Source organism: Necator americanus, chromosome IV, assembly GCF_031761385.1.
Source record: "Necator americanus strain Aroian chromosome IV, whole genome shotgun sequence".
In the NCBI taxonomy this organism is placed as follows: Eukaryota; Metazoa; Nematoda; class Chromadorea; order Rhabditida; family Ancylostomatidae; genus Necator; species Necator americanus.
This window is the reverse complement of record NC_087374.1, coordinates 8,746,324-8,762,532: the sequence shown is the minus strand read 5'-3', so window position 1 is coordinate 8,762,532 and position 16,209 is coordinate 8,746,324. Positions and strand designations below refer to the sequence as shown.

Sequence of the window (16,209 nt, the reverse complement as noted above, 5' to 3'; positions counted from 1 at the left end):
GGCAGCGGTGCGAAGCGGCGCGCGACGCGGCCCGCCATCGATGCGGAAGCCGCCGCCACGGAACGCCGCCGCCGACACCGCTGCCGGGCGGCCTCGGCGGCGGGTCGTCGCCGCCACCACCGCCGCCTGATCCCCCGCTGAACTCACAAACGCACACATACACATATTGCAGGCACCTATCCGTGCCATGCAACAGCGACACGGATGTTTGTTTCAAAAATTCGTTGTGGATTATTGTGGATCACTGAAATTCCTCCACACGAAGCGACTAGAGTAGAAATTTGAGAAAAAAATGTGGGTCCAAAGAATTTAGAGTCGCTAGGGAACCAATAAGAGAAGAAAATTCCAGCGATACCATGATATAGGGTCATTAAAGGCGTGGGAAATCCACACGGCTCTGGATTCCAGTGCACAAGGTGAACTGTAATATCCTGTGGCGAACGAATCCTTGCAGTAACGAGTAAATCTTCAGAAATTCCCATGCGCCAACGGTTGACGGTATTGTGCTTGACCCTATAGTCCGTGGTTTTACCTCGAATGATCCTCGAAATTACGTGAGGACGGTTTTTCAAAAACTCCACTTCACGTTGCTCCATCTTCTTATTTACCGGATTCCCAACGTTTTTTCGAGTTCTCTCAATAGTTTTGATTGACAAAAAGTCATTTATCGGAGACTGACCAGTGATCAGCGACGTTGCACTAAATTCGCTCATGAAATTCTGAAATTTAATCCGCGACATGGCCTGAAAAAAACGCAAATCCAGAATTCATCGTTTCACCCATTTTCATCATCGTCTTTGATTTTCTGTACTCCTACCAGAAGATACATTTTTTATAAGCGAGGAAGATAGAAATACCTTCCATGACTCTGTCAGTTGTAATTTTAGGAATAATTCAATTCAAGACGAGAAATAAGTGTTCACAGGATAAGATCACCTCCTTCAGGAAACCTTTGCGGATGATTGTCAGATAGGATACGGTCTGGAAAGTGTTTAGGTGAGACCAAGCGTACTTGTAGAATATTGTGGAATTCGAAAATTCATCGGTTCACCATTTTCTCCACCACCTCTACCTTTTTTCACACTTGTTGTCGCACTTTTCTGTTTGTTTATTTTTGTTTTTTGTTTGTTAGTTTGTTTTTCTGTTTCACCTTTGTGCTGTGTTATAGATGTCAGCAAATAATTTCAATAACTGATTCAATAAATAAATAAATAAATAGGCTAAATGAATATTCGGACAACGTACAAACAACTTTGCACCACCGCATATCAAATATTCGTTGTTTAGTAGTCCCAGTGGTCCCATCTCGAGCTCTCCGTCGTGGATTTTTCGATTCTTTTTGTGAGAGTAAAACAGCAACTGAAATAACCATAAATTCTCAGTGATAAAAATATTAGCAGTTTTTTTTATGAACACATACGTTGTTACCAGGATCAGGAGTACATTCACCGTTTATATATTTTTTAACTGAATTTTTCTGTAGTATGATAGTAATAGCTCTTGTTATTAGAATCCAATTTGTGAAACGTGTATAAATTCGGAATTTAAAATATTAAATAAATGACATTTATCATTGATAAGTGATGCAGTTAACATTGGACTTCTCTACATTTGGTGGATTTTTTCGTCTTTTTTTTGTTGAAAAATCGAGCTTTAGTGGAATGCGTGTAACTGAGCACTTTTTTTCAGAAAGCAATATATTTATTCTTTATGAAACTCTTCATTTGAATATTTTAGAATTACACAAAACAACAATTTCTATGGATAAAATGCTTTCCAGCAAAATCGTCGCTGTATTATGCTATATTTTGAAGGTTTTTTTCCAATAAAAATTGAATTTTTAAAATATCTCACTTGAATTTGCAAGGAATAAGAAAGAAGTGCTGTTACTTGTTGCCTCATGCTAAAAATATCTTCTCAAGAAATGTACGGTGCCCCAACTGCAATGTGATCATGCCATTCGCCGGCAAACGTGTCGGCCCTTTTTACCTGTACGTTTCCTTGGATTAAACTACTTGAATAATTATATTATTTGAATTTATATGGATTTGAATGATGTTTATTCGGTTCTGAAAAGCAATGAAATCCTTCAGGATTTCATTCGAGATGTGATGTAGTGGAAAAGTCGACAAATCACATTGCTCCATTACTCAGAAATATCCACATCTACAGTAATTCCACTTGTCGGAACATAGTTTTGAGAGTTAGTGGCAGGAGCGTTCACCTAAAGGCATCACCCCACGAATCTGAGGTGGAACGGATTTCAGGTGGAGTATTCGTAAACGGGATCGTAGATTATGGAGAGGGGGGTGATCTCGTCCATTTCTTCCTAATTGCCGTAAAAAACGATCCAGAAGATACGGCCTCGTGCGTTTCGGCGCGCTATTTCCTACAAAGAGTTCGATTGAGGCGCGCCAGCCGTGTGCACACGCCGCATCTTCCGCGCCGTTTTTTTACGGCAATTGGGAAGAAATGGACGGAATCATCCCCCTCTCCATAATCTACGATCCCGTGTACGAATACTCCACCTGAAATCCGTGCCACCTCAGATTCGTGGGGTGATGCCTTTAAGGCCCATTCATGGGCGTGCAGCGTCATCATATTGCTCATACGATCCCAGGAAATCCACAAGATCGGCTGTGGTAACCGGAAATATCCACCAGTTCAAAGATCTGATATCTGAGGTTGCATTGTAACGGAGAAGTTGGGTTCTTAAGAACTGAACCTAAAGCATATAAAACAACAGTTTTTTTCTTCTAAGGTCAGCTCGTACGGCTCGGCATAGGCTTTTGTTTTCATCACGTAAGCAGTTCCTAAGATCTTAGTCCTGGAAACAATATCGGTTGACTTTAGCAATGAGATGATTTTGAGTGTTGACCTTGAGTCAATTTCCGCCCATAACCGCGACACTGAACAAAGGAATCAACCATCTTCTGAACTTCTGTAAGCGAACAAAGGATCCAGATTTGAACGACAGGATAAAATTTCAAAAGCGAAGTGTAGCTGCTTGAAAGTTCTGCATTTCCCTTTGCTATGTGTCGAGATGAGAGTCATGCACATTTTGAGAAGGGGAAACATCCTGAGTTCATGAGAAGAAAGGATCTACGAATTTCAACAAAACATCTGAATAGTATCCATGACCTAACTATGTACTTTCGTCTTTCTGTAGGTTTCAAACCAATACCATATTTTCGTAGTGAACGATAGACGGCTGCTATCTGCTGCACAACAATCCCCGTGTACTACATGAAACGTACAGTACATACTTTCCAACTTTTAGTACTATCACGCGTTGCAAGCACACAAGCGAGCACAACATGACTTAGAGTCGGGTCGATCTGAAGCTCGGTGGAGTTGCGTAAGCAGTTGCGCTCGAATCGGCGCACTGGAGCTAGCGGTTCGGATCGAGATCACCTACCTACACAAACTTCATCTCGACTGCATCTAGACGACTGCAGCTAGCGAAGGTCCCAACTCGATCGGAACCGCTAGCTCCACTGCGCTGCTTCGAACGCAGCCGCTTGCAACTGCATCGAGGTTCGGCTTGTTCTGACGCGACTATACTGTGCAGGACGTGCTGAGGTGCATCAGGGACACACATGACTTGAATTTCAGTGTAATTATGAGTTTGCGTTATACTTATACCTAACATTTATTTTGTGCTTCTATTGGATTTATCTGGATTCTAGTATATACACTTTCTATTTGCTTTTCTCATTCGTAGGTACATATTCGAATTTGCAGGTGCAGCCAACTGAAATCGTCCCAAAAATATCGTCATGAAAAATAGGGTGACGCCTTTGCGAAACGCCACTTTTCACCACTTTTCACCCCTTCGAGATTCGATGTTGTCCGCAGCCGAGGAAGAAGTTCACCAAACGCGAGGTGGATCCCCTCCATTAGGACTTGCTGATATAATATTAACATACGTCCAGGATTCACACAACACTGATTTTTCGGTCTTCTTTACGAGCATGGCAAATTTCTCATCCTTGTCGACATGTTAGAAGACCATTTTTTCCGTATAAACAAACACTGACGTGCCAAAATAAAATAGCAATGTTTTGAAAACGAGCTGTGACCACCTCTCGGATGCTTGTAATATTTATCGAAAACAATAGTTACATGTCACTCAATTATTGCCCGATGGTTTCTTTAGTGACTCGTTTCTGTTGTTCTAGAAATTTCCGCTTTATGCTTCTAGTAACAATACAGTACACCGCGTTTATCCACTGGAGTACAAGCAGAGATTCAAGAGTCCCCTTCCAGTGCTTTGGTGATCAATTCTTGTTGGCTTCGGGTTCTTCTGAAATGAGTAATGCGTTGTTGTTGTGTTGAGTGGGTCAAAAATGATGGGTAATGGGAATATAACAATGGTTGGAATAATGTATTACAAAAATAGTATATTGTTGTGGGAAATAGTAGAAACTAAATAATAAAGGTCAAAGATAAAAAGTAAAGTCAATCAATCCGCTTGGGATGCGTCCCCACGTTCACTTCAATTCAGAATCGTTTGAGGTTCACGAACGTGTAACTGGTCTCTACAATGACCTGCGGGGGCTAGCCGATGATCAAGTGTGCGTTTTTATCCTCCCAGACATGTCTGGCACCCGGAGGGATGGAAGGCTTGGTGGACGCTAAGGCGGATTCGAACATCCGATCGATCGTGCAGGAAGCGGAACCTCTAACCGACTGCGCTATACCTGTTCCATGAAAGCCTATCCTCATCGTAAAACTGGATCTCGGCACGAAACTACAGGTTAGCTGAATTCTTGGCTGCATAAATAATCACTGTCGTTGAAGGCATCACCCCACGAATCTGAGGTGGTACGGATTTCAGGTGGAGTATTCGCATAAGGGATAGTAGATCATGGAGAGGGGGTGATTCCGTTCATTTCTTCCTAATTGCCGCAAAAAACGATCCGGAAGATACGGCATCGGGCATCCCGGCGCGCTATTTTCTACAAGGAGTTCGATTGGAGCGCGCCGCGCCGTTTTTTGCGGCAATTAGGAAGAAATGAACGGAATCACCCTCTCTCCATAATCTACTATCCCTCATAAGAATACTTCACCTGAAATCCGTACCACCTCAGATTCGTAGAGTGATGCCTTTAATCCTTGCGACAAATAATGGTCGTTCAAAAATCCTGGTAGGAATATATTCTCGGGTTTTTTCTTTTCTATGTTGAGGAGAATTGACGAAAGAAAAATTAACGAGCCGCCTGCAACGACATTCCTGTAACTGAGAGTAGAGCTTTTTGCTCTGTGCACACCCACCTATAAAGTAAATAGGAAATTCTCGCCTATCACATTACATTACCCAGCTATGAACCAGCTGTGCATATCTTTTAATTCAGAAACAACTCCTAAACACAGTGCTTGAGAGTTGCTTTGTTTTGTGACCGTAAATCTCCCACTGAATTGTCTTCCAATGATCAATTGAAACGATCACAATTCTGTCTTCTGTTTCTGTTTTTTTTTTCAAACTTTTCCTTTAGTCATTCCTTTCTTCTTCATATAATGTAGTTTTTGAAGGCTATCGAACTATTTTATGTTGCAAAAATATTTTTTTTAAATAAATAACACATTAAACCAGTTGTATGTATAAGTTTTATGTTAGTGAATGCGTTATGTATATATGTATGGCGCATTATTTCACGGGCGTTCAAGAACTCATACTTCCCGTTTATGCTTTCACGAAGATTGGATAGACATACTGCTGTTCCTGCACATTAAAATAACCACTTTTTATGAGTTATTTCCATGATAGAAATAATCCTTTCATTCTCACCTCTTTTTTTAACTCTTCTTCATTCCAAGCAACGTAAACATTTATTGGGACCTTTGTTTCAACTTGAATTGTTATCGAGAAAATATCTCAGCAACGTCCATCAATTTTTTTTCATGAGTAAGTACTGAATGCTTAGGTCCGCAAAGAATCACCTCTATTTTTTTTCGATTCATTTTGTCTTTTTATCCGCTTTGAGTAATTTTCAAAAATTAGGTAAGAGAGAACATTTAAATAGAACATTTTACTTCATTCGATCACTTAAGGTTTGGATGAAGAGATTACAGTTAACGGTGAAAGCGTTAATCTAGGGATTTCTGCACCTTTTTTTGATCTTGTCCGACTTCCCGAAAATTTTGCTGAGTCTGTCAGAACTTTATTGCATATATAGCTCTTTCCCAGCAGCATCGTTTACCTCCACTTCTTCGTTGAAAAATTGACTCAGGTCTAATATGCTATGTAAACAATGACGCGAGTATTTTCTGGAGCAGGGAATAGAATCTATTTCTTTACAGCAGTGCAGAAACGCTGAACGCTTTGAACGCTCATATTTAGTGGATAAAGGATAAAAGTGTCTGGCGTTAATCAATCCGCTTGGGATGCGCCACCACGTTCACTTCAACTCGCAATCGTTTGAGATAAACGAAATGCCAGTTCATTGACCTAGCAAGGGTTAATGATGGGTTGGTTGGCCCTGGGGTGGTTTCGAAAAATCAACCATGCCGTTGCAGTTGAACTTCTTGCTAACAGCGCTGACCTGTGTAAACTTCTTACCAACTGCGCTGAGGACTTATTCACACCGTGTGTAAGAGTCTGACTGCTATCTGCTCGCGGTGCCTGTCCTTGCACTGATCGCAATCAGGCACTCGATTATGCGCTCCGGGAACATGCGAGTTATATAACCTGCAGAACTATAGATTGGCGCAAGATTTCCATATACTGCGAGAAGATACTGTAGTGCAGCACGTCGCCAAAGGTCAAAAATTGAAAAGTAGAGTGCTCAAATAGAGCATTGAAAACAACTATCCGTTTCTTTGCGCTGAACTGCCGTACATTGTCGACCGAACTCCAACAGCCCTGCTTAATATTCTGGGATATTTTTTATACCATTTGCTGCGGTACAGGCACCACGCATCAGAGGTCACCCCGTCGCCAGTGTCGGACTGCACACCATCGACTGTGGTGATGCTGATGAAAAGGCTGTACGAGGCTGCGCCATTGCTGTCAGGAACGACTAGCGAAACGTGGTGAGGATTTTGGCTCGATGCCGTCAAGTTGCATCTTTGTGCGACGGCGGGGTCATAGAGAAAGTAGATTCTTGATAGTAAAACTTTGATGTCCACACTCCTGCAGAGACCACTGAACAGAACAACAAGGGCGCTTTCTATGACGAAGATAATGTGTTGATCGTCGTCTAGGATACTGAATCAACAGGTGTTCAATGTCGGTGTCGACGCGAATGTCAAGATGGGACTTACAGAACAATTCTACGTCGCAGCAAAATGGTTCTATCCAGCAAAACACATGTTAAACAACGATAACCGTCTGGCCAACCTATGCGATTGAGCAGGTGATTGCGGTCTCGTCATAGCTTCTATGTTATGAAGGACGTCGTCCACTTACGTGACAGGTGTCAACCCCTTTGACGCCTTAAGAGGAGCGTAAACGAATAATGAAAATTATCGAACTCAAAGTTAAGTATAGCTGTCACGATCTTAGCACGCGAATCAGGCGTTCTGGCGCGAAAAACATTGGAAGCGTTTTATATCACGGCCAATGATCGTCGTCCAATCATGAATCGTAAAGAAGAATGCATTGCTGTGACCAACGAGCTGGCGCCATATCAAGACCTTTGTGGGTTTTGACCTACGGGGGTGGAGGCGGGGGCATCGTTACCAGTTACTACTAGCGGCGCAACTCTAACAACTGGTGATCCGCTAACATCACGATTCTGCGGCTATCAAGGTGAGCGCTATGGTGGTCTGCGTTTCTGACGTTGCATTTGAATGATCTGTTTCCTAAGTCATATCTTGTGGGACGACGAGGCATTTGAGCAGGCTCTGAAGAAGGCGACGATGCCGAAACGTTAGCCGGAATAAAGATCAATGACAATCTTGGTTCTGCTTAAAAAGTAGTGCACTATCGAACTTTAGCTTGATTATGTTCTGATGAGGAGCATTTCTCACTTGCATAACCGGAAGTCTAGTGCTGTTTGGGATGTCTGTTTCTATCTTACCACCGTCTACCTCTTCTCAGCTTCAAGACACGGTCGAGGGGTTGCTCCTGGAACGGAAACTAACATAGCACGTGTGAAAGACGAAAAATGCAGAATGAAATTCCACCAACGAGTATCTGTTCGTGTTTGAGTACGGAACAGGAAGAACTTCGGCAATCCAGATTCCTCCCCAGCAATATCCAAGACGCTGCAAAGAAGACACTTCCGGTTCTAACACTGAAGAAAAAAAGGTCCTGTTTTTGGGAAGACAAAATCCACGCATAATCCTGTATGTGCCACCAGTAGCACTGATTTTGATTTTGATCAAATAAGCATCTAGGAAAAGAGTTGCATCGCCAACTAGAAAAGGGCAGTGAAAACGAATCGTCGTCGGCAGAAAACGAGTTAGAAAAGGCACAGGAAAAGAGCTTGAAGAAAATTTATACTATACCAAGACAGTATAGCGGCAAAATTAAGAGATGTCCACCAGTCCTCAACACTGCCAACGGAGACGCCGATGCTGAAGCAGGCTAGCTTATTCGGAAAAAAATTCCATCACCTCGTTGAACCGGCAAGCACCACTAGTTCCTGAACTCGAGTAGGCCTAACGACCGACATAGATAAAACATGGTCATCAGCCGGTGAAAAAATGGAAAATTTGGTTGAGAAGATGGAAGTAGCGCAGAAATGCTGAAATATTATATGTGAGAACACCGAGGACACGATGCCGTGAAGCCATATACTCTACGCCATCATTGTGTGTAGCAGTGCATCGTAAGGAAATTCTGTGCAATAAAAAATTTCTCACGACGCTTTTCCGGCCAATTAAGGAGAATTAAACGTTCTCACACTTATAATCGTGAAACAATTCCTAAACCTATCTACCTATCTATGTGTGGAGGGATCCAAATATTTTCGCTCTTGTGGTGTACTGCCTTTAAAGGTAGCACACGAATCTGAGGTGGTGCGGATTTCATGTGAAGTATTCGTATACGGGATAGTAGATTATGGAGAGGGGTGTGGTTCCGTCCATTTCTTCCTAATTGCCGTAAAAAACGGCGCTGAAGATGCGGTGCCGCACAGGGCTGGCGCGCTCCAATCGAACTCTTTGGAGAAAATAGTGCGCCGGAACGCTCTAAGCCGCACCTTCCGGGCCGTTTTCTACGGAAGTTAGGAAGAAATGGACGGAATCACTTTCCCACCCCTCCTTCTCTCCATAATCTACAATCCCGTATACGAATACTCCACCGGACATCCGTACCACTCCAGATTCGTAGGGTGATGCCTTTAAGAGAGACGGACGAAGGCGACAACGACACTGAATGACACCGACGTCGTCACTGACAATGGAGACTACGTTCCCGAAAAATATTGATTATAGACGAAGTTATTGTCATGATCGCAACGAACGATCTACCTGCGATCAATAACTGTGGTGGGTCGCAGTGTTAGTGCAGCCGGACGTGTTCAACCGCTGCGTGTCATGACGATTGACATTGGGGCTCTGCTTCTGTAATCCATTCGCTGATGGCGAAGTTCAAGGCTATCGTAGCTTTCCTGGAGTACCAGGACGCGCTTTTGAATTAGGAGCGTCGTGTTAGAATAATTGAACATGTTTGACGGTAACTGAACACTATGAAAATTAATAATGGATTTAAATTTTTGCTAAGTAAATTATTATAAAAGTAAAGTAGAGTAGTCTATTTTATTCAAATAGCACAGATTATATAAATGTTAGCATTATTATAACAGTATTATCATTATAACCGTTACCAACCTTAAAAATATAAATTCCGTAGGAGATCTCGCAAATGAGAGACCGATCCTGGAAGAAGCCTTGAGTTGTAAGGAGTGAATATATATGTGCAAGGTACTGTTATAGATAGTCCCCGCTGCATTTTCCTCTTCAGCAATTTTTGAAGTGATTTTCTGTTCCGGGATCAATTTCTCTTGTATACTTCTCAACATTTTAGGCGGAACAAAACCTGGTCTATTAATTGCTGTGTGCTCAACTCATTGAAGTGACATACATCATTTCGAACTTACTCAATTATTTATACACAAGCACTTTTAGCTGCGTTTGAAGGTTTGCGCTGCATCATTTTGGTGCAGCCAATTCTAGCCGCGATTAATTTATAGCTGTTGATACCTATCTTATACTTCCTTTTATATTCTCATTTACATCACCTACAAAACTATTTTTCCTTCTTTTTGATATTCTAAATTCATTTCATTAGTAATGCGACAAACTTCTGGTTCTGTAATGCTTCAAAAATTGGAAGTTTTCCCATCCCCACGTTTTCCCATGGAACTTAATCGAATGACCAAAACAGATTATGTTCGATAGAATCAGGATAATAACAACCTCGTGTGCGGCTAATTTAAAGAAACCAAATACTGGAACATTCCCATGCCGAGGTTCATTAAAAGTCATACGTGGAGAATCAGGATATTCCGGAAGAGCTTCATGCTTACTTTCAGTTTCCAGTGGCTGAGTTGAGACTCTGTCTTCTCGCTTTAATGAAAAAAATGAGCTCTTGTTCCTCTTACAAAAACATTTATGCCTTTCCACAATATGTTTTTTTTTCTGCAATTTTACGACAGAGTTTGTGTATGATGATTTTTCGTCTCTATTTTGCAAGAGTGTCTCTCATCACCTCCATGTAATGTAAAGTCAGAATAACTGGGATAATAATATTTGGATGTAGATATTCTGATGGATATAGATATCTTTTTAAGATTCTGGAAATAGTCGTTGTTTCTTGGTTTTCCTTGTTTTCCAGTACTATGTCTATGTAATTAGATTTTCTTTTGAATTAATTAGATAATTATTATTTGTTTATTTTTAATTTCATTGCTTGTTCTTTGCTCATGAAATAATGCTCATGAAAATTGCTCATGTTCATGAAATATGCCTGATAATAGAGAAATCTGAGCCTCCATTCCTGGATTTCTAAATTAACACACATTCTTTCCGTATTAAAGAAATTTTCGTTCTAGTTTATTTGATACTCTCCTATTGAAGAAGCGTATAGGTAATTTGAAAAATCTACAATAATCCCAGGAATTTATATCCATATTTTTTTAGGATTTGTGCGATGAAGAAAGTTTTTCTTTATTTTGTACCGTTACATTATTTTTGTGGAACTAGAACTAACGCAAAATGAATACTATATCTCTCAGCAGTATGTACACACATGGAGTACGGTATCTCCGATAATGTCAGAGTTTTACGTTGATAACCTAAATAATGAATTTCCGGCGCACCTGGTTGATTATGCTTTTTCTCATTCTTAATCTTCCTGACTTGGGTTTGAGTAGATCAAAAATGTCCTGGGCTTGTCCAGTTAACATCGAATTCATGGTAAATATCTCCTTACAGTTTGTTTGACCTTCAACATTGTTCTAGTGGTAAGGCAGCTTTGCTCAACATCTTCGTCGAAATGTTGGGGCAGATTGGAATCAATACCTATCTTCAACATTAAGTTGAGACATGCACCTGAAAAACGTGCTAAGATTTCGTGTCTGTGAGGTGGGGTAGGAAGATCAATCGATCGATCGATCCTATTATATGATATGTCTGATATCGAAATGAGGGGGGAGGGGAGCGTAGCTTAGTCAGTAAGAGGTTCCGCTGAGACTTCACCGTCGATGGTTGGTTCGTGTCCGCTCAAGTGCCAACCAAGCCTTTCATCCTTCCGGGGTTCGATAAATTTATACCAGACGTGACTGAGAGGACAAAAACACCGACTTGATACATCGACTGGCCCTAGCAATTCATTGTATGGGCTAGACACGCGTTCGTAAGCCTCACTCAATTCTGAATTGAAGTGAACGTGTTGGCGCATCCCAAGCGGATTGATTAACAGCAGGCACCTTATCCTCCTTATCCCCTATTCCTTATGGAATGCGATTATTCTCACAGCACATCTCTAATAATGAAGCATCGTACCGTTTTGCGATTGGAACACGATCCTGAACTAAATAAATTGCAAAAATCAATGAATGAGGTAGGAGAAACTTGACAATAAGAGCAACAGTTCGAGGTTGACACAAGAAGGTGCAAGTATTATATGACTTTTTTCTACTTGACCCACGTGATGTAATTGGCGGGCTGATAGTATTATCGCTTGATGCGATTGGCTGCATCTTCACCAAGGTATGTCGTCCTTGAACATAGCTCTGCCCAAACTTCTCGATCTTCTGCGAGAGATTGCACGGAATCAATCCATTCGTCGCTATTCCATATCCTACGAAACCTTACGTGTCGCCCGAACTGCCTATCCAAGTGCCCTCAGCTCCTCTTTCGCCACCTCAGTCCAAAACTTCCGTTTTCGGCCAGGTGGCTTCTTCCAGCTCGAAGCCGGCAAACTGCTCAGAACTTGCCGAACAAAGCGATCTGCCGGTCTCCTTAATATATGACCAAAGAAGCGAAGACGATTTAGTTTAGCCACTTTTGATGGCGGTGCAAGATATTGGTATCTTCCAAGTGTCATCCGCCGGTTTATCACATCAATTTCTGCGTAAATGTCTTCATTGTTGCATACGCTAGGCCAAAAGTAGCCATGTAACCGTCTAAGCAGCTTTCGTTTCGTTCAGTCAAGCATCTGCATCACCGTAGACGGTGCTGCCCAAGTCTCCGACCTGTTCATCAGGATGGGGCGAATTGCGAATAGGTAGGCTCGCAGCTTGAATTCGTTAGAGACGAGAATCAATCACAGGGCACTCCACCAGGTAATGTGCATTATGGGTTATTTTATTTGAATTTATATTCTAGGGCATATAGCTATCACTTGAAAGAACCTAGTAGCCAATAAGGTGGCTATTTTTCACGGATTAATTGAAAAAAAACTGTTTTAGCTGATAATTAACTTTAAGCTGGGATAATTTTTCGGAAAAAAAAACATGGCTATTGAACTTCCACCTATGCCCAGTCACAACTTTTGTCCTTTAAAAGTGCTCACCTAATAGAGTAAAACACTATTTTAACTGAATTTCGTCGAGAAAAATTAGAAAACAACAACTCCACAACTGCACAATTCGTTACACTCTTTGACTTTTAAAATAGTGGACGTTTTTGTTTTTTGAATACACCATTCTAGTTCTTTTCAACTTTGTTCAAACGAAATGTTAAATGATAAATGAATGCGCCTACGGTGGATTTCATCACTCATACAGGTGCAAAGTGTTGCGTCGTCGTAAGAACTGAACCCTCTGGTTCTTCTAAAGCTTGACTTGTACGGTTTAATTCACGTTTATTATTTATTACTAGACTATTTTTAAAAAAATTCTTGCCCAGCTCTTACCTTATTAGTAGAAACAACGGATCATCGAAAATTCCCGTGAGCGCTACAACTTTAAAAAAACTACCGTACATTACAATAATTTCTTGAAGTTGAGCATTTTTGTGCATTGTGTGCGTTGCACTGTCCATTTTGCTGCAGTCGTCAATATGACAAATGTTGTACTATGCTTACAGAGAAAAAAAAAACAAAGAAGAATTCGGAAGGACGTTAAAAGTGCAATTTTGTTTCATGACGGAAATAACTACCGAGTGTTGGCAGTAAAATGGATTTATGATGTAAGGGATGTTGATGAGAAGAATAAGAGCTCACGAATTTCTGCCCGAATAAAGAACAAAGCGGGAGAAAAAAGCAGTAAACGATTATTTCAGGCACTTGACGAGTGATCTCGAATTTTTTTTCAAAAGAGGTATCAGCGTAGATCAAGTTATTTACGTATTCTTCCAATAGCGCTGCCTCCTGTCTATATAGTGTGGCCGTATTCGATTATTCGATACCATTCAGTATTCGAATTACGTACTTCGGAAACAGAAGGCTGTATGACAATGAGGAAAAAAGAAGAATAACGTAAAAGTACTTGTTTACCTGATTCTTCCATCAAAGATGAGCTGAACTAAATCAGTATAAATTCTTCCCAAAATCACATCGTGAAGATTAGCAATTTCGGCTTCTAGCTGTTAAAAAATCCTTCGTTGCTACTGTCGTTGGACAAAAGTCCTCTGGATTGGTGGCACTGGAAGGAAATGCCAACTAAAAATTCAGAAACTTTCAAATTTTTCTCCCGATTTCGCCCTACAAAATTCCTTCAAACTCATGTGATTGTGATTAAACACGAGCGTTCTCGTGCTTCAATTGGATTGTGGTTTCATCTATCGTCATCGAGCTCTTTCAAGCCACCTTCTTAGCAGGAGATCCAGCGGATTGTCGCCTGGATACGCAGCTTACCATCAAGTGGCAACGTACGTTCTGCTCACATCGGCCTTACATTCATTTCCAGGCGTGTTTCACAGTTCTTCATCTTTTTCATAGACGAGGAGAATCTGACAAAGACACTCTTCCATCTACCTCCACTATCCTCGTTATTCAAATCTCCGTGCCATTCTCGATTCCATCTCTATCAGCGGAGGATTTCAGCGTCAAATGGAGGAATGTGTGATGGATATGTGTGAGAATCTGCTTGACGAGGTGTCCGATTTCTTCCACTTACGGCTCGCCGCTGAATTCTACGCCACTTTCGTGCTGCTCTCGGTGCTTTTTTTTGATTCAGAACGTTCCTCTTTGGTTACCTGTACTTTTTTCTGGGATTTGGGTTCCCATTCCACTAAAAGAATATATCAATTCTTACAGTTAGTAGAAATTTCGCAGTAATCTCTCTAATAAGACTAAAATCGCTCGGTCTCGTGCCGATTTCTAGAGTGTATTTTCTGGATAAGAGCTAAACAACTGCTAGATAGCCTTAAACCTAATCTGGAACTCATTAAACCTTTCTTCTTGCAAGACTTAACTATTCTTATCGATTTTTATCTCGAAAAAGATCCCTGTACATCGTTTTAAATGCCGAAACCTCTCCGAATTCCCTGAAATTGTCATCATCAACGAAATGCAGGTGAATTTACTGCATGAATCGGTTAAATTTCACCTCAATCGTTGTGCCGAGCACGACAGCCCCATCTAAGTGGTGCTGGAAAAAAACGCCGCCTGACACATAACAACTGAACGGGAATCTACGATTCATTCCCGGCCGAAATCCGCTCATTTCACAAATCGAACTCAAAATTCAGATATATGTACATAAATGTGCGTCAAACGCATTTCTCTCCCTGGAGACATACTACATATACTGAGTCGGCTACAAAATGCACATCGCGTAGGTTCTGTTTGTCTCGCATCCGCTCGCCGAGGAGCCGACTCTCGATTTCTCACATTCGCAATTAGAAATACTTATTAATTAGCGCGTATCATTATGCTTGGCAGTTTTCCCACGAGTTCTCCGGCGCCGCGCCTGCCCACGACAACTCTCGTTATAGATCCAGATAGATTCTCGGCAGCTGATCCTTGATTTCGATGAGGTTTAGAATGTTCTCAACAGTCTCCATATGTTTTCTGTTCTATTTGTGGAGCTAGAAACGTCATCGGGTTAGGGATACGAGTGCCGATGCGACTTCGCAATTACATATGGGCAAATACATCTGGTAGCGATGCCATTGAGTCCTCAGGGGAGTTATTCGACGAGTTCTCCCTCAGGATTCTTTTGGCCATCCCCTCTACCCGCCGCCTATCCCAGCCCGTGCATTCGAAAATCTCAAGATGTCTACTTTTGCATATTTGCATGAAGAACGTTGCACTAAACCTGCATTCCACTCAGTTATGCCGAATCATGGACACATGTTGCCTTGTAGCTGCACTGGCTCGAATTAGTAATGAGGCTGGTGGCAAATCATATATTCCACGAAATCCGTCCAGTCTTCTAACTTTTCGTTGACTTTCGAAACTTCTTTTCTCTTCTCTTTAGATCTAGTCTCTTCAGATTCTTCTTCATTGACTCTTTGAGGTGTGAGGGATCACTGTCTTCTTTTCTAATGCCTCTAAAAACTGTAATGAAATGGATTATTTTTGAATGTGGACGCTATTTTGAGGTCAGCGAAAATTAGACGCGTAGTATACACGCTGGTTTGGCTCATATTTGCAATTAAACCGATAGTAAAGCTCCGGACTCTGCCCTACACGTGGTTTTCTTTTGAAATCCAGAAAAAAAAACTCTTAAGAAAAGAAACTATCCATGGTCAGGACCTAGGTCTTGTCAGACGTAGAACTACAAGATCCAGCCCTTAACCAACTGTATGAAAAAAAACATCTCTCTTTTCATAGCAAAATTCAAACCGCTGTTAAAATTGCTGTGGATC

The 16,209-nt window shown here is 41.4% G+C and overlaps 1 protein-coding gene across 1 annotated transcript; it reads right to left on the bottom strand.

The window, feature by feature from the left end:
* Positions 1-12,283: 12,283 nt before the first annotated feature.
* RB195_000696 (uncharacterized protein) lies at positions 12,284-12,499 on the bottom strand (the record flags this gene model as incomplete). Its single annotated transcript, XM_064197172.1, has 1 exon — positions 12,284-12,499. The coding sequence occupies one exon, from the start codon at positions 12,497-12,499 to the stop codon at positions 12,284-12,286; it is 216 nt and encodes a 71-aa protein (XP_064053053.1).
* Positions 12,500-16,209: the final 3,710 nt, after the last annotated feature.